General features: G+C 33.9%; 1 protein-coding gene across 1 annotated transcript in view; it reads right to left on the bottom strand.

Moving 5' to 3' along the window:
* The window catches only part of LOC129231104 (kielin/chordin-like protein), a 136171-nt gene that overhangs the window by 30590 nt on the left and 85841 nt on the right, over window positions 1–19740 (bottom strand). Inside the window, exons 26-32 of the mRNA XM_054865350.1 lie at window positions 17275–17342; window positions 15929–16022; window positions 13584–13666; window positions 12124–12285; window positions 10621–10714; window positions 3450–3623; window positions 2830–3101 (exon numbers count right to left, since the gene is read on the bottom strand). Of these exons, the coding sequence (XP_054721325.1) occupies window positions 2830–3101; window positions 3450–3623; window positions 10621–10714; window positions 12124–12285; window positions 13584–13666; window positions 15929–16022; window positions 17275–17342 (947 nt within the window). The remainder of the gene's footprint in view (window positions 1–2829; window positions 3102–3449; window positions 3624–10620; window positions 10715–12123; window positions 12286–13583; window positions 13667–15928; window positions 16023–17274; window positions 17343–19740) is intronic.

Below are 19740 nucleotides of genomic sequence, written 5' to 3'. Positions count from 1 at the left end.
GTTTATGTAAATGACAACGAGGCCCTGGAGGACTTTCCACTCGTACTTTTCTTCGTAGGAGGTGAGTTGTTATTTCTCTTCGGAACTCTAAATGCTTCATCTTGACTTCGTGTAAATCACAATGAAGTAACCAACTATTTACAACTGAAATATTCAGCGCATTACTAAAAAGATTCCACCACCATTTTTTACTCCTCAAATGAGGTCTGTAGCTCCCTAAAAGTTTGTCCAAGACGTCCACACCCCCCATTTCTTCATTGTATCTCTTGATAAGATGAGGTTGTGGCACATCTATCTTGCATTTCTGCGCATTTGAGTAACATTTTACAGATGCAAGTGGCTCATGTGTATAACAGTTAGATGCTACTGTAACCACTGCATTATCTTTCCAGCTGCACATGTACACTGATCCATCAGATCGATAGTCAAAATTTCCGCGATCTTCTTTAGAAAGGGCTTTTTTTGGATTTCAGTGGACAATGGCCAGTTCGGTTTTCACGAATTGTTCCTGTTGCTCGTACACTTTTTTTTTTGATAGCTGAGAAATTAAGTCATATGATGTAAAAAAGTTATCAAAGTATACTTCATGCTTAGACGTGTCAGTCAAAACTGATAATAGATCATTTACAACTCTGGATCCTAATTGCACATCAGGGGATCCTTCTTTTTTGCCTGAATAAATTTCCATGGAATATGGGTATCCACTTGAAGAGCACAGCATCCAAATTTTGAAGCCGAATCTTATGTGTTTTCATCTAATAAACATTTTACATGAATGCCGACCGTAGTAGGGAACCATAGATTCATCTATGCTTAATTTTTCATGAAATACACCAAATTGTTGAGGGTTTTTACACAATTCTTCGTAAATAAGAAAAACTTTTCTTAGTTTGTCATTTTGTTTTAATTCATGGTTGTCCATCAAATGAAAGTTGTTTTTTATTTTTCGAAAACGATTTTGAGGCATAACTGTTAGTACAATTGGCACAGATGTATCTTCTGCACTGCTCCAATACATATCTTCAGAAGGAACAGAATGGTACCCACTCAATAGCAACAAACCAAAAAATTGTAGGATTTCATCTCTGTCAACATCTATTCTTCCTCAGTGATATTGCCTAGTTCATCAGGGGGTAATTGGCATATATCTACATCTGACAAATCCGAATCTGACAATGTCTCTAAATAAGCCACAGCTTGTTCTACTGTAAGAAATCTTGTAGACATTTTTTAACATTTATGAACAGTTGGTATACGTCAAACAGAATTTCCTTTCGCCCGAAAACAAAGCTAGCGAATTATTGAACTGCATTTAAAATATGAAGAATAAAACTCTCACTAATATTATTTTTTATTATTACGTGACAATGCAGCTGTCCGAGCAGGTGTGGATTCGGAGCCATATAGTTCGTCAAACAGAAGACTGTTATTATTTTCTTTGCTAAAGAAGAAACGGCATATCCTTTCAAAATATAAACTTACTTGGTTTTGCCAACATCTACATCAGAGTACATTCAAAATGAGAAAAAAAAAGAAACATATATTACGAAAAATGAAATTTCCCCTTGGAAGTCGAACGATTTACTTCTTGGAAATTTGACTCCCTAAAAGCGCCAATGTTCCAAAATTGGAACATGCTATTTTGAAGGGGTACACCTTTCGGAAATATCATTGTACATTTCTACAAGCATTTTAAAATCATATATTGAAGTATTTTTCACAACTATAATAAATATCATCACATTTTCTGGAAAAACCAATTTTTGGTAAATTTTATAAGAAAAAGTTGCAAAAAGCTAAAAAAAAACACTCATCTTTGAAAAATCGCAATAAATAATTGAAAACATGTAAACAATCAAGCAGGAAATCAAAAAATACTTTGAAATAAGACTAAACTGTGTTAAAAAAAAACTTGTTTATTTTAACGTTATTTCTTGGGAAAATTTTCACTTAAATATGATGTTCCATTTTTGGAACATTGGCGGGTAAACGGTTTAAAGCACTGCATCTACTCTTTGAAACGAACTTGTAATATTCTCGAGCGATGGGATGTCATTCTTACACAAAATTCTCTTTCTTGTTTGTTAATTATGAGCTCTCAACAAAACATTCTCGATTGAGCGTAGTCTCTTGGATTTTCTGGTACACCAATAAAATCTGATAATTTATTCATTTTAAAATCAAGTCTGGGATGCCACGGACAAAGAATTCATAATGTATGCTAAGTAAGTAGCTAGAATGCAATATGTATGGTAAAATTTGTCAACAAAAGCTTTTTGACAAAGATATCTCAAGAATGTTTTAATTTATTATATTATTATATTATATTTATTATATTATTTATTATATTATATCCTATTTAACGTTTCTATTAATCTAAAATATTTTATAGTGATGAGATGAGGACTTTCAATGTTTTTTGAATTAAAGATGAGTGAAGAAAAATTAATTTCTATAAGCTATAAACTTTTCCTTGGAAGGTTGAAAGTTTTAAAAGTGAGACAGAGAGAAAAAATAATAATTTTTAAAACACAAGATCGCTGAGAGCTTAAGATCTGTAAAGAAGGATTACGTAAGAAATTCCTCTCTAACCAAAAACTGATTTACAGCTCATTGAGAATGGAGTGGTTTTTACAAAACCAGTTTAATTGATATTAGGCTTAGCTTGGTGTCATGGCACGTAATAGTCTGGACTCAGCTAGAAAAACAATGAGCTTAAATGAGGGTTAAATTGGTAGAGACCACCAAAGAATCCAAATGAAGTATTGAAAGCGACTCCATCTAGAGTTTCTTAGGTAATATTTTCCATCTTAATTAAAGTAAACTTACAGCACACTGACAGACAAAACATGGATCCGATGTCGGTTGAAATGTTTGTCCAATTTGATCTCGATTGCATGTCGTTCCAAATCCTGCACAGGTTGGACAGCATTCTCCTTTCTCGGGAGGTTTTATGGATTCTTCAGGACATCCGACAAGAGTAGGACACTCATGGCGTATGCAGAATACATGCCCAGAGTCACAAGCACATCTATCACAAGGCTGATCCTCAGGTGAAAATTTCTCTCCCGATTTGTATCTCTTATCTCCGTGTTCACAATCTAAAACACAGAAATATTGTTTTTAGCAACTTCATTTTAATATTTTTGTATTGCTCAAAATTGCACTACATATCGACAATTGGAAAGTGGAATGATTTCCGATTATCTTTTTGTCATGAATCACATGATGGCGGGCATCATTAACTATAATATAAATAAAATATTTGACTATTTTCATCTATATCATGATCCATTGAGTTGATCACATTTGGAAGAGCTTTGAATAAAAGTGAAACGTTCAAAGTGATAAATTAAGTTGAAATTATCCTACAGTCTCAACTATGTCGGATTTTACTCTAAATCAACTACGTTCCGAAAGAAGAAAGTGACGATGAAAATCCGGCTTACCAGGACACATAGGACAGCATAGCCCTGGAACCGGAATAGGATCAGCACATTCAACTGGGCATACAATATTCATGCAAGATACTGTTCCACCTCTACATGCGCAAGATAGGCAAGGGTTAGAAGACGCAACCCAAGTAGCATTATTTTCGTACTCATTACCTTCATAAACACAACCTGAAATAAAAATAAATATTATATAACATGTGGTTTCAAAGATTATATTAATTTTTGTACAAACGAGCTGATGTGTGCATCACATGACTTCCTTTTACTCCAATTTAATGTCATTTTCTCATTATTGGCAATTTTAATATGATTCAATAGTTTACTCTCTAAATATCACCAACAGTGGCCAAATTGAAACCAGATTAAAAAAAAAAAAATTTTTTTTAATCGACAAATTTGTCGCCAAGTTGGTGATAAAAACTTGGCGACCAAAAGACTGGCGATATATCGCCGTCTCCCAAATTATAACACCACGTGAGTTTACATCGAAATTAACAATGATTTCCCCCCAAAAAGGGGCAAAAGAACCGCTTTGGAGTATACGAATGCAACCAAAAAAGGAAGGTGCACAACTAGACCCCACTAGGAGTCTAAGTACCAAATTTCAACTTTCTAGGACATTCTGTTCTTAAGTTATACGACATACATACTCATACGTACATACAGACGTCACGAGAAAACTCGTTGTAATTAACTCGGGGATCGTCAAAATGGATATTTTGGGTGTCTGTACGTTCCTAGGCACATATCCACGTGTGATCGGGTTGAAAAAAAAACTCAACATTCATTTGGGGGGTGAGCAAAATGGGAATTAAGGCCGATTTTTGGGTGAAAATTTTTTCGCGAATACAATACTTCCTAAGTAAAAACAAGTGCATTAGCCACCGTCAGCGTACAAGGAGGACCTTCGATCGGCAGGCATCCACCTCTCGCGACTTTCCAGCTACAAGTTCAACGTCTTACGGACAGGGGCGTGCACAGAAATTTTGGGGCTCGTCACAAATGACTTTTCCGGGCCCCACTCCATAATGTTTAACCGTATAACCCCCCCTCCTAGTTTTAAAAATATTGCGCCCCCTTCAGGCTCGGGCCCGGGCCAACAGGTGTCCCTTCTCCCCCCTTGTGCACGCCCCTGCTTACGGAGCAGGACACCACGGCCTTCCCTTAGTTTAACAAATGCATTCGTTGAAGTCACAGCGGATCAGAAGTGTACTTATCAGAACTAGACTGCATTCAGCAAAGCAGCAACTCACTCAGAAAGCCCATGCACAGCGAATCAACCCTCTGTATGGGTGATTCTACAAAAAAGGAATAGTTTGTGTTCCATTCTAAAACTTTTATTTTGTTTAATTTAAAAATCTTTCATCATTATACTTTTATACTTCTTTAGCAGCAGTGAGTTCGTATATATTCTCTAGTACTGGAATTGTGCATTAAGTCATAATCAATTCATTATGAAAGGGAAATTTATTTTTTCCGGAAAAGCAGAGCTGGAATGGTACGAGCTCCATATTGCCCTTGTTTTTACTTCCTTTTACAAAAAAGGAAGTATTGTATTCGCGAAAAAATTTTCACTCAAAAATCGCCCTTAATTTCCATTTTGCTCACCCCCAAATGAATGTTGAGTTTTTTTTTTTTCGATTCGACCACATGCGGAAAAAGTGCCTAAGAATGTATAGACACGCGAAATATCCATTTTGACCATCACCGAGGTAATTACAACGACTTTTTCTCGTGACGTCTGTATGTATGTGCGTATGTGTGTATGTGCGTATGTGCGTATGTGCGTATGTATCTCGCATAACTCAAAAATGGTATGTCCTAGAAAGTTGAAATTTGGTACATAGACTCGTAGTGGGGTCTAGTTGTGCACCTCCCCTTTTGGTTGCTTTTCGGATGTTCCTAAGGGGGTCTTTTGCACCTTTTTGGGGGGGAAATCATTGTTAATTTCGATGTAAACTCAAAGTGGCGTTATAATTTGTCGGACACTTGGCGATATATCGCCAGTCTTTTGGTCGCCAAGTTTTGCCGCCAACTTGGCGACAAATTTGGCGGAGTTTTTTTTTTTTTTTTTGGTTTCAATTTGGCCATTGTTGGTGATATTTAGAGAATAAATATTGAATCACATTAAAATAGCGAATAATGGGGAAATGACATTAAATTGGAGTAAAAGGAAGTCATGTGATGCACACATCAGCTCGTTTGAGACTGTAATTCCAGTACTTTTACTTAGACAAAAAAATTAAATATTTTTTTTCATAAAAAATAAATTTTTTCAGTAAAATTCTATTGACTAGCCCTGTCCCAGGCTACAGTTCTCATATTCTAAAAAATTATAGGCAAATTATAAGCAAAATGCTAAAAAATTATAGGCAATCATTAGAGATTTTCAGCTCATTTTTTTTTTCTTTTTTTACAAATAAAATGCATATGTGTACTATCTTAAGATTATTTATCATTAAAAATGCCAAAAACAGTGTGAAAACATCATCTCAAAAAGCATGTGTTAACTTTGTCTTAAGAGCTCTGGCTCGAAAGGTTTTTTTTTCTTTCATTTCGAAGATTTGCCTCAAAAGTAGTGACACTACTAGATAAGCATTTAAAACTTGTTTATCCAAGTTAAAGTTTAATTTTGATAATCTAAAATTGCTTATTTTTTCAATATTTTTGACTACTTTCACTCTTTTTCAAGGTAAGGGTTTTTTATCCCCTGCTATTGGCATGGCTTATCGAGCACAAGTAAATATAAATGTCGTTAAGCCTAAAACGGCTCAAAGATAAAGTAATGAAGCAAATTTTAACATTGTTTAGTCATTTTTATGCTCCCTGTCTTATGTTATTAGTAAAGTTTTTATGGAAACATGTGAAAGACTCAAAGACCTTGGATGATAGAAGAGTAATATTGGGTATAGTTTTTTTTTTTTATTTTTTTATTGCTATGATTCTGGTTTTAATTCAGGTATTATTGGCAAATGATAACGAAGTTCACTTGAAAGCAGCAATTAATTTATTTACAAATAAGTTTGTCATTATCTTTAACTTGGTGACACTTTGAAATTTCACGTCAAAAAATGATGCTTACTCGGCAATATCTCTGAATTTGCCAAGCTGATGCTGTACCATTTAAAGCCCTACAAAAACATAATTACGAAAATACAACAACATAGATAGATTCTGCTGATGTCTTATTTTAATTATGCAACCTTAAAGTATTTTCTTAACTTTTCTAGACTTTTTAAACAAAATCATTTTTTTAAACAAACGCACTTCAAACTTTCGGTGTTCGTAGAATCACCCATATACAGCTGAGACCACAAAGCACTGCATCAGCGTCACGGTCATCTCTTGGTTAAAAAACAAAACTTAAAATTAATGTGCGTCCTCTATTGTAGTTCCAAACATTACTAGAAGAATAAACCGCGGGACAAAATCGAAAGATATAATATCTAAAGGAATAAGAGTACAAAAATATTTCGTAAAATAAGATTTAAAAACTATAAAAAATGGAACAATAGAGACGCTTCATTATTACCTATTGACAGGGCAGTATGACATTTTTTATAGCATGATTTATCATTGCGTGAATTTTACAGGCTCTCTGTCTGCCATTTCGTTTAGAAAAACTGGTTTGAAAGAAAAGTATTTTATAATTTCCTTTATTTTATAACGTAAGGAGAAGAAATGATAACGTTCACCCAACAAACTTTTCCTGTTGCACTGAAAACTTATTTGGTTTTTAAATTATAAACAAAATTGAAAGCTATTCTCTCATTCTAAATGACAATATCATTAGAGAAACTGAGCGCTACAATATGATTAAAACAGAAAAAATGCGTGATTTATGCCTGAATTATCTAGAAAGCAATTTATGTTGACACTTTTTGCTTTATTGACTTTGTTTTTTCCGTTTCAATCATATTATGTTCTTTCTCTGATGCAAAGCTTTCAATTTAATTCTGCTGTAACTTCACCCGGATTACCGAAACGCAGAAATTCATGCACTGATGTAGGGGTTTCTTTGCAATTCCGAAACATTTGCGTACAGCATTTTTTGCAATTCGTACGTAAAAACGTTGGCCTCTCATTATTCTGCAGAAAGTTAGGCATCATAACAAGTTATTTCAAGGTGAAACATGCAGTAGGTTAGTGAGGACAAGAACTAAATTGGCTTCAAAATAAAACATATTATACATTTTTAGGGTTTAACTCTTCTTTACAAAATACAGGGTGTTTCTGAACTCTTAGGCAAAACTTTAAGAGGTGATAGTACACATCAGGACAAACAATATAATGGCAAAAAATTTGTCCAAAAGGTTTACCGAAGGAGATAGGCGCCATTAATTTTAGGGTCCAAAATTTCTAATGATCATAAAAAACGGAAAAATTGGTCGATTCGTTTGCGGCTTTCGCTAAAATTATTTTTTTTTTCATTCGTATTTACTTGAAAATAAATTTTGAAGATGTAGTTCAAAAATGCCGATAGAGGGCACTTTAGACTTTGGAGTAACGAACAACTATTTTTTACCGCTTTTTTTTTAAAATCTCATTAGATTTATTCTAATGCTTGGACTTAAACTAAAATTTTCAGCTCAAAATCAGAATCATTAGGCGTGATTTAGTCGCACAAACTGAACTGTGGTAAGAAGTCGAAATACACTCAGTCACAAAAAAGAAAAAAAAAATGTATGAGTCAAGAATAAATTGAGTTGCAACCAACAAACTCGGCAGGAATGTAGTTTGGTAAGAGATGATTTAAATTTCGCCGTCCGTCAGGAATGGGTAAGCGCGCTAGATGCGCATACAAGATGCGCAGATACGTACGATTGAAAGTGGGAAAGCTTGTGCCAAAGGGCACTTTAAACGAAATGGTCGAGTTGTAAAGACGCTGTTGTGACTAGGACGACCTTTTAGAGGTATACGAACAATTGTTGGACTTTTTAAAGGGACGTACTGTAGATCTTAGAGAAACAGGTTAGTTATACGCGCGTATCTGCCGCCACCTTGGTCGGAGCTATATAGTAGTAGTTTAGTGTAGGTAAAAATAAATGAATCACTCCATTGAGGTTGGTTAAGACATTCTACAAACAGAAATGAGCGCGATGATCGCACATCATAAGAGCGGCCACTCCCGTATCAACAAGATCGCTAACATTAGTTCCATGCCGTTTAACACCTTCCAAGAAACTGATGATATCAAGAGAAACAATCCTGAGTAGATTGAAAGAAGCTGGTATTTCGAACCGGCGTCCATTGCGATGCATTGGATTTTCGTTTCACTTGATTAGCTGCGTTGTGAGAGACAGGAGGCATGTTAGCTTCAACGATGAATCCTAATTTAGTCCCAGTGGTCATAGGTAACCTATTTCACTCCATACCACGCCGTATTTTGTCTTGTATAGATGCTAGCGGAGGTTATACAACTTACGGTTTTGTAACCTTTCTTGTGTCAACTTCTTAATAAAACAATCTTTTCTTCTGAGTTTGTAATCATTTCATTATCTTGTCAAAGGCCACATCAATTTTAAGTTTCGTGAAGCTCTCTCGTTTCATTCTGAGTTACTGTTTTTTTTTTTTTTTTTTTTTTTTTTTTTTTTGTGACAGAGTGTATTTTAACTTTTGAACACAGTTCAGTTTGCGCAACTTAGTCACGCCCAATGATTCTGATTTTGCGCTGAAAATTTAAGTTTAAGTCCAGCATTAGAATAATTCTAATGAGATTCAAGAATAGCAGCAAAAAATAATCATTCGTTACTCCAAAGTCTAAAGCACCCTCTATCGGCATTTTTTCAACTACATCTTCAAAATTTATTTTCAAGAAAATACATACTGATAAAAAGAATAATTTTAGCCAAAACCGCAAACGAATCGACAATTTTTTCCGTTTTTTTTTTATGACCATTTGAAATTTTGAACCCTAAACTTTAATGGCGCCTATCTCCATCGGAAGACGTTTGGGACCTTTATTTTTGCAATTATATTGTTTGTCCTGTTGTGTACTATCATCCTTTAAAATTTTGCCCAAGAGTTCAGAAACACACTGTATAATATTAATTATATAGCTTGTAAGATAAAGTATGCATTGGAATTCTAAAAATTCAACAATATAACTGTTAAAATGAAGCCCAGTGGCTCAGTGGTAGCGCTTTCACGCTGCAGGCCCGGGTTCCATCCCCGGTTGACACAGCCGTTTATCCCTTCAGTGGGTCGATAAAATGAGTGCCAAGCGTGCTTGGGAACTAAACCCTGGGGGTTCCGCGTTAGGATAACCACCTAACCGGAACATCTGCCTATCATCCCAGAGACCTTGGTCAGGAAGACTGAGATGGGCACAGTAGGTTTTGGCCCCCATGGGCTGTCGTGCCACTGGGTTTGGTTTAGCTGTTTAAATAACAAGCGTATTACCATATAAAAAATCTATATATTATTTTCCAAACTGAAACAAAAATACTGCAAGGTAGTGAGGGTTATGAATGAAAGGTGATTTAAGATGATACGTAAGCGCAACTAATTGGTGAGGTTTAAAATGATAACTTACTTAAAATTTGAAAAAAAGTGTTGAGTTTTGTTAGTTTTTCTGAGTTTGTAACAAAATTAATATAAAGAGTGTTGCTCTAAATGTAAGGATTAAAAAAAAAACATTTGAGCTAAATAAACTCAATCAGAGCTTATCTGACCTACAGAATAGTTAACCAATGTTTAAAAAATGTAAATTGTAGAATTAATAACTAGTTAAATTTCCAAATCTTTTCGTTTTTTAAAAATTTATCAAGAATTAGTTTTCATATTTCTACCAATTTTATGTCTAAGAAATGAGTTTATATTGTATTTGTGATAAGCAAACAAACTTAAGAAACTAGTCATAAGAATTTACCGTCAAGCGTTCAGGCAAAAGTCGTTAAGTCCTCACAAAATTTCGACGAAATACTATTTCAGTTACAATTTCCAATCAGTCATTTCATAATGAAAGTAAAGTATAAAAAGTTACATTATTAAACCCAGCACGCATGTAATTTCTGAAAACGCACTGCAAAAAACCAGTAAAATGATTTTAAGTATTTTTTCATAATGACACGAAAGTTTAAATTATTAATGCCTCATAATTGGCTATTTAACCATATTGATTTTTGCCTGAATGCCCGAACAATATTATGTGAGACTTCATTACCTCGACAAGTTTCGCAGCATTTGCCAGGCAGACGTGATCGCAAATGACAAGTTAGTGTTGGACAAACTTCTGATGTACAGAGAACATTTCCATCCTGTAACGAAAATTCACTGATGACAAAAAAGGTTTTTTTTTTTTTTTTCGCAAAGAGTCAGAACAAGCATTTAGGATGTTTCCATCCCGCAATAAAAGTTCACTGAGCATAAGACATTTACATACGCCCGGATGGTTGTGTGATGGTTAGGCGCTGGCCTTCTACGCCTGTGGACCCAGGTTCTGACCTGGGAGTGACCAGTCGGTGGATTTTCGAGATGCAGAAAATCATCAGCGCCCATGTCGTATGATTATTCTTCATGTAAAAGATCTCTTGGGTATTCGTTTGGCTTAGAATTCCTTCGGCTAAATTAAGTTTTTAGTGCAATTTCACATCAAAAGGGAGCCAAGGTGCCTCCATGTGGTGGAAACTGGGCGTCTAAATTATCCATGCCATTGACATCCTGCGCCTTAATGGTGGCACATCAAAGACTGGATCCCGTATCGGGGGGATCGCACTAGGTCTGCTAAAGGCTAAATAGCGTTAGAACGCAGCCCCCATTAGAAAAAAAAAAGATGTTTACATTTTTCATCTCAGATTGTCAGTACAAGTATTAAAGACGTTTCCATCCAGCAATAAAAAACTCATTGAGAATAATAGATTTTTTCCTCTTTCATCATAAAATATTATTACGAGCATGTATTACACAGAAAAATACTATAATTCTGATTTCACATTGGACGCCATAGCAACCAACATTTCATTGCTCTCAGTTCTTCATTTTAGAGTTAGTGGTTTAAAGAAGGAATACAGAAGTGGTACACAGAATAAACAGTCTAATCAATACAAGCTAGTGTTATCAGATGTGTTCTGGACTCCGGAATAAAAGGTTTTATAGGATTAAACTGGCAGTACTTTAATACTGACGAAGTTAATAGAAAAGCTATTTTTTCATGGCTTGATCAGGAGCAATTTTTAAACCTTATAAGTTAACTAAAGAGATTTAGATCAAAGCTTGAAAATTTTGCAACTTTGAAAGATTATGATTTTTTTACACCTGGGGGAAAATAGGCAGTAAAATTGAAATACTATTAATCTAATCTGTAATATCAGTATCCAAGAAATACTTTGAATATCGCGTAAAGCATAAATCAATATCGAAAAATGAAAATACATAAATAAATGAAAACATATAAATTGCTTTTAATTCACATTTACTTTTAACTCAACTTTTGAAATTGTATTATTAGTTTTAAATTTAAACTAATATTTATGCCAAATACTCGCTGTCAGTGGCTTCTTAGCATAGAAATGCAAACCAGTTGGTTACAGCAAATAGCCAGTTATTATTAAAATCTATGAAAACATGGAGTTGAGTCTCTCATTTCCAGTTTGATGTTCGATTCAATAATAGTTTATTAGTACTATGAATTCGAAAATGTTAAACATTTTGAAAAAATGTAACGTACCTTGCATTCACAACTCCTACAAGCATCCGGACTAAATACTTCGCCGTTCGAATAAATGATTGTTTCAAACATGCAGCTGTTGCACACAGGACAACATGGATCTGGTGTAGGATGAGTGCAATTTTGGTGGCATATTTTCTTTGTGCATGCAACAAGGCTATCCTATGATGAAAAAGGGATTTACATTGACATTACTTGAGTAATTGTATCATTGATCTCATTGCATCAGCTTAAAAAAACCAACACTCAACAGTTTGTATTATTAATGTGAAGTGATAGATTTAATTTTAGAATTTCACAACACAAGGTCTGTTGGAAAAATATCCGACCTTTGGCGTAAGAAAATTGGAGGCACACTTGCAACTTTGGGAAATTATATTCAAAAATAAATGCCAAAAATATTTCTTTTGCATTGCAATAAATATTTTTCAATAAAATTATTATTATCATTTTTTTTTTTTAATTTTGAAAAAAAAAAAAAAAAAAAAAACCTATCAATGAATTAAGTAAATACACTTCAAAGCTTTTGACCCACCCTATTAACATGATGAATCGAACATAGTAACGGAAAATATAATTAAATAACATGACATTAATTGCTTTAGTTTAAACACTGACGGGAAGAGCCCACTTTCAAAAATTATTCATTTTTGACATAGAAAAACTTTTGGCGTTGAAAATTTTAATAAAAGTACTTTTGCTTTAAATAAGCCTTATTTCATTTGAAATCTAAAATACAGTATGATGCATAAAAAGGTATATTTAAAAAGTTATTATCTAAATTTTGATGTGTGCAGAAAAAATAACGTTGCGGTGGTTCAATTCACCCTGGTCACCATTAATAATACAAGATAAAAAAATATCACTTTACGATTTAAAAGTTAAAAAGAAGCTCTCATGAAATGCGATAGCATTGAGCTTAATGAAGTTAATGAGGATACATTCTCCATCTCCTATCATCATGAAAATGAAGGGCTCGGGGTAGAAATGTGACAAGCCACAAGGAGTGACTTTTCGATCAAAATTTTTGTTCTCCATAACTAAAATTGAAACAAACATGAAAATGGACTATGTCATTTGGAGAAAAAACATATCTGGTTTTAGTATTGCTGAATATAGAATGTATAACACCTTTAAAAAATCCTACAAATATTTTTTTACAAGTATAAATTGGTCTACTGAAAAATTCACTTCATTTGGCATATCACATTCTTCCCCCGAGCCCTTCAATTCTAAATTGATGTAATGTAGTGATATGAAATGGTGAGGAAAAGGATGCGTAGAAAATTATTGCAGGATTGTGATAAATGCTTACAGTGTGCTACAAAATTTAAGCTCTTTAATAAATAATAACTATTTTTAGAAGGACTGAAAATTGTAAGTAGTCGCTGCAAGAATTTTGATGTAACAATATTTTTACAGATAAAGGTAAGTCATTTAAAAATGTTGAAAATACTCACCTTACATGTACATTTTTCGCAAACATTTTCTGGGTGAGAAAATTCCTCATTCTCATTGAATTGCATTCCATGAAATATACATCCTGAATAAAATAAAATGCATAAATAAATATCGTTACATATATTCATTCACCAAAATCCATTTCAAATAAATACGCAGTTTATTTTTTTGAGCAATCACGATTGCTTATTGTTCTCATTTGACTGTTTTGAATTCCTATGATTTTATTTTCCCACCACCTCCCTCTGCAGCACCACCGTCGCGTCGACCGGCCTCACGATGCTGCTCCTCTTGCGAAAACCGTCTCCAGGTTACGTCCATATCCTACACACACGCATACACGCACACACCTACACACTCATGCCTGCGCACAGACACACACTCCTGCACACATACACACTCATGCCTGCACACAGAGACAAACACATATGCCTGCATACACACACACACACACACACGAACTCCTACACACACACGCGCATACACACACAGCACTGCATACACACACAGCACTGTATACACAACACGCACACACATGCATACATACACACACACACACAAGCACCCACACACATGCGCCTACACAAACACACACGCTCGTGATTGCGAAAAACATAATTTGAATTCAAGGTGCCAAAAATTCAAATTAATATATATTTTTTTTAAGCACACGAAAATGTTATGAGTTTTAAAAAAATGTATCATGAAAATTTCTAGTTCAAACGTTCTACAGGAAACTCCTTATTGTACAGAAAAGGGTGGCAAGGGCATCGCCGAAAGTTGAGGCCATAACGCTGAGGAGTTCTAGAGGTGCTGCCTGAGTAACGGTTAATCACCACCTTTTACTTCTTACAGATATTTGGCTAGATCAGTCTAGTCAGCGACTTTGCTTAGTCAGTAGCTTAAAAGTGGTAAATTAAGTAGGCGATGGGCAACACCGTCACGTGCGGAACATTCACTGTAAAAAAATTCCGAAACGTTACTGGGTATTTCCGTGTCACGTACCGGGATTTCAGTGGTTTTTATCCACTTCCTGGAAAAATTAAGTATTCTTGTCAAAAAGTTTCCTAAATTGCTACTTGTCGCAAGAATGCAGACTTTCCACGGCTGTGAAAAATATTTTTAGCTCCCAGTTTAAAGATTAATTGAACGTATTTATAAAGTGGGTCGGCTTTATTTCAAGTACGGCCTGTCCATGCTAATTAAGCTCCCAAAGGGAGCGAAAAAGTGTGGATTGCATTGCTTTGCAAGATTAGCAGGCAAGTAAAATTCTCGTTACTTACTTGCAATACTGGCATAGCTTTGGCCATGTTTGGTATAATGCTCTTTTAACTTCCTCGATAACTCAGAATGATGACGAGATATTCTTTCCACAGACACGGCTCGTTTTAAACGGGAAGATTTCTGAATTTTTCAGGAGACTTCCAGGATAATATCAGACAGGTTACTGAATTTTAGCGGAAAAAGTTCCTGGAACTCGCAAGATATGTTACTGGCAGATATTGGGCACATCAGCTGCCCATTATTTTCCAGGAACGTTTCTGAATCGTTTTTACAGTGTTTAGACTTGATTAATTTAAGCAACATTTTATTATTGATCTCAACATTTTAACTAAACATGAGTAAGCATATCTTTAAATCTTTAAAATTTATACAAAGATACTCTTTACGCAGTTTAATTTTTATTAAATAATTTCGTTATTTAAAATTCAAATTATTTACATGCGTCACATTTGGACACCTAAAGTCAACCTCTTGTAATTTGCTGTGTGAACTAACTAATATTTTTGCTCTATTAATTTAGCAATACCAAAACAAATTGTTGGTTTTGAAAGCTAAGGTTCCAATGCAAAGGAAACATATATCATTTGTTGGGCAATTTAAATCGTTGGAAAAATATACATAGGGCCATTACATGAAAAGCCCTAATTTGTCCCGCTCGTAAGAGCTCATATATTTCATTAAAAGTTATAATTTTAAAAGGTAATGAAGAAATCTTTTTGCTTAAGAAATGCGAATTCTTAAACACGCACACACACACAAGGCTTTGATCCTTACTAGCTAAAACTATTATTTTAAATAAAATATGCGAGTTGTTACGTGCGGGACAAAATGACCATTTTCCGTGGAACGACCCTACAACGTTAGTAACATTATTTAAGTCACAATAATGGTTACTGACATTGTATCACTTGAATACATATTGAATTGTTATACATATTGTTGTCATACATATTGAAAATATAAGGCGTACTTCACTTACTTGACGTACAGATTAGTTGAAAAATCGAGAAATTTCTATAAAATAATTAAAATAATAATACGAAGAAGCAAAATACTGAACCTTTGCAAACAGGACAACATTCTCCTGCTAGTATTACAGGATTTGAACAGGAAGGCAAACTGCAGGACAATTTGTGGCATGTAACTGTGCCATTCTGAAATAGAGAAAGGTGAATAATGCACTATTCTCTTTTACTAATGTTCACTAAAAGCAACAATTTAGCCAAATAAGAATTCGTGTTTTGTATCTGCTACTTTTGTTTAAAAAAACGAAGTTTTTAAAATTTATTCCAAAACTTTCACTACTAATTATTTTCCAGTTAGCACAGCTTTTCAAAAGAAGGTGATCTACATCATAACCTAAAGACGGTCATGATCAGAAAGCAAGGGAAGTCCTTTTGGAAGAGAATACGCCATTTGTACTCATTCAACATTCTCTATGCTTGAGGCATAAGCAAATACATAAAGCTTTAAGAAAAAAGGTAGGTTGTGTAGGAGTTAAGTATTTACTCTTTAAAATATTCCGCAATTAAATGATTTAAGGATTTTCAAGAAATGATTCTTACAGACAAAGATGGCCTTTAGTGAAAATACTGTACTACAAAATTGAGGATTTGAAATTGAAAAGAGGTTTAAGACAAAAACAAATTGTATATAGGAGAAGGAGAGAGCGAATAGGCATCATTAAAAATAACTGAAAATACCAAGACTTGATTAGTAATGATATTTTTCCATAGCATGCTGCATGAGAGCAAATAAAGAATTTATTTTCTGCTTTTTTAGGTACATATAGCTGAAACAGAAAAATATTAAAATTTGTGTAAGATATTTTTTTCTTTTATTTTTTCATTCAAACTATATTTAAACTGAAATTCATTTATTCTAACTTTTAAACCTCAAAATAAGTTATCTTTATTTAGAATAAAAGACATAAGTTAAATGAACTGTATTAAAAGTGAAATTCATTTATTAACTTTATTGAGATAAAAATATTAGTTGAGAGGAAAATGCATTTATAAATTTTTGCTTTATTAAAGTGATTCATCCTTGAATGAGTTTCATTTATTTACGATAATTTCTCTCTTTAATAAGAATGAAATTTGTTTATTTCAGTTCATGAACCAATTCTTATGTTTTTAGTCTTTGATTGAAAATTTTAATCAAAAGAAAAAGCAGAAATGATCGATCGTTAAAACAACAAGCCAATTTTAAAGGTAAGATTTAAACAATAATGTTACAAGCCAATTTTGAATGACTTTTAGAAGAAATTTTTCAAAATTCAGCTACTGGTCATCACAGCTCAACAGAACATTAGATTTTTCATCAGGATTTCACCAACAATCCATGAACGATTTTTTGAAAACACATCCATTAATATTTTATTTTAACTGAATGAATGTAAAGTACCTTGCAAATGCATTCTTCGCATGGGCTTCCTGGAGGTATGAAGCGCTCTTGGTTGGTGTAGTTTATTCCTTTGTAAAAACATCCATCACATAATGGGCAACACTTGTTATTACTCAAGACAGGATGCATGCATTGTAAGCATGGGTTTTTTCTGCATGCTACTTGCCCTTTCTAAAGAAAAAGAAAACGAGTTTAATGTTAAAAGATCAAAATGAAATATGCTGTGCTCTCTAGGCTAGATATTAAACAGTATCAGATGTCATTGTTCTGTCTTTCTTAATTATTTTTATTTGTCTTTAAGTTATGTAGTTTTATTTTACATGTATTTTGCAATTTTGTTTTGCTGTTTTCCCAACATTTTTCAGGTTTTTCCTTTATTATTTTTATTCTGCATTTCGCTAATTGCTGCAGTTAAATCGTTACAATTTTTTCTAACATGAAATTTTACTGCTGATTTATTCATTAGCGGTTGCATTTTGTCAGTAAAATTTATTGTGGGATTTTTGGAGAAATTTATTGCTTAACGGCTTTTTCTCGAATTGAATAATGTAATAAATTTCGGCTCAGACTTCCCATTTTGTCCCTTCTGTTTTGTTAATTCGCTATTTTTACTATTTTACTCTCCGTTATTCATTATCGTTGAATACGGTAAATAGATCGCAAAAGCTCACTATTTTGCATTGAAAAAGGGGTTACCTGTAATCCCGAAACACATGTCAGCAGTAACCTGCTAATTTTGTGCGTCAAAACCCTGTTGATTGTCATTCAATATCAGTATTTGACTTATGAGTAGTTTTTCGGTTTTTTGCACCCGTTAATAAATATTTGATGCTTGTCCATACGACACCATTAGATTTGAAAACTATACACATGCTATAAAGGTAGTTGATTTTTTTTTAATGCATAAAAAAAGTTTATTTGGATGTGCTATCATTGCAATTAACTTCTATACTTCGCAGCTGAAAGAATCTAGAGGATTTTGAAGAATAAAGAAAGATTGTATAGTTGATTTCTATACGTATGTTCTTAGTAATAGAATTGCGTTTATGTAGAACTTTAAAAGTTATTCACGTTCGCGAACTATGATTTCTTTAGCATTTCGTTTAGTTTTTATGCATTTACCACAGAAAATATACAGATGTAGATTAGTCAGGAAACTTAGATTTACAACAGAACGAATACATATGTAGATTAGACAAGGGACTTGGATTTACAACAGAAAGCATACACATGTAAAAATATATTGAAAACGGTATATGCAGGTCCTTTACTTCGAATTTTTCAAGGAAGAAGGGGGCAAAGGGTATTACATACAGGACGTAAATTTTATCAAAAACAGCAAAGGGGAGAAATTTATCTCCCTGACCCTCCTAAACAGCCTTTCATTTGGGGGCAGGAGATCAATTGCCCGCTAGCCTCGCAAAATTCGTGACTTAACATGTATGGGTGTGGTTTCTGCAACTTTTCTGCGTAATTTGCATTGAATATATAGGGTAACCGGGACACGTTTACGCGAATTTTTTTCAATGAATTTTCTAAATTTTATGTTTTAACTTAGGAAATTTTAGACATTGCGGTTTTATAAAGCAGTTAATGGAGTCAAAATTGGTAGATTCAGTTGTTGCTCAGTTTATATTCTTAACCGTTAAAAAAATTATTTTTGAGTCCAAGTCCATTGCATAAACGTGCCCCGGACAAGGGGCACGTTTACGCATATTTATTTTGACACCTAACTTGGTTCTGTCAGTGTTTTAAACAAAATGTCTTTCGTTAAAATAAAGTAAATTTATTACAGACTGAATAGTGTATAAAGTAAAAGCTGAACGGGCATGAAGACAGCACTACATGATTGTAAGCTATAAGATACGAATTTGTAATTCAATTTGAAATTGAATGGTGATTTTCAAAACTAAATCGCCTGAAAATACTAAAAAGTTTTTAGACAGTTCGGAACAAAAAAAAAAACGTGAGGGCACGTATAGAAGTAAGACACAGCAAGAACGTGCGTAAAGGTGAGCAGACGTCAACGCGTAAACTTGCCCCGTCGACAAGTTTGGATTTGTTTTTAACCCCCGTGCAAAAAAATTTAATAAACATTTCAGTTCACACAAAAAAAAAAGATGAAATTCTGCAAATTTTTACATATTTGTTCTTTCTCAACTAAGTATTACTTATTCACAAAAAGCTTCAAAACGTCAAACTCAAAATTTACTCGACTTGGTAGAAAACAGGTTATTCTTTCTGCATGCTAGACAGTAGCTCGACTGATACTGAAACACTTGTGAGGATATTAGGTAAGGAGCAGTATCAATATGTTATGACTGTTAGCTCTCCAGTTATAATTCGTTTTAAAAAAAGGGCACTGCGTAAACGTGCCCCGGTCTACCCTACTCTTTGCCCCCTGGAAAAGTTCGAAATGGCGGGTCAGTCCCTAAATGACAAGAATGAGTATATCCACTCAAAAAA

Source organism: Uloborus diversus, chromosome 10 (assembly GCF_026930045.1).
Source record: "Uloborus diversus isolate 005 chromosome 10, Udiv.v.3.1, whole genome shotgun sequence".
NCBI classification, from domain to species: Eukaryota; Metazoa; Arthropoda; class Arachnida; order Araneae; family Uloboridae; genus Uloborus; species Uloborus diversus.
Note: the sequence above shows the minus strand (reverse complement) of the source record. Positions and strands in the feature narration are given on the sequence as shown.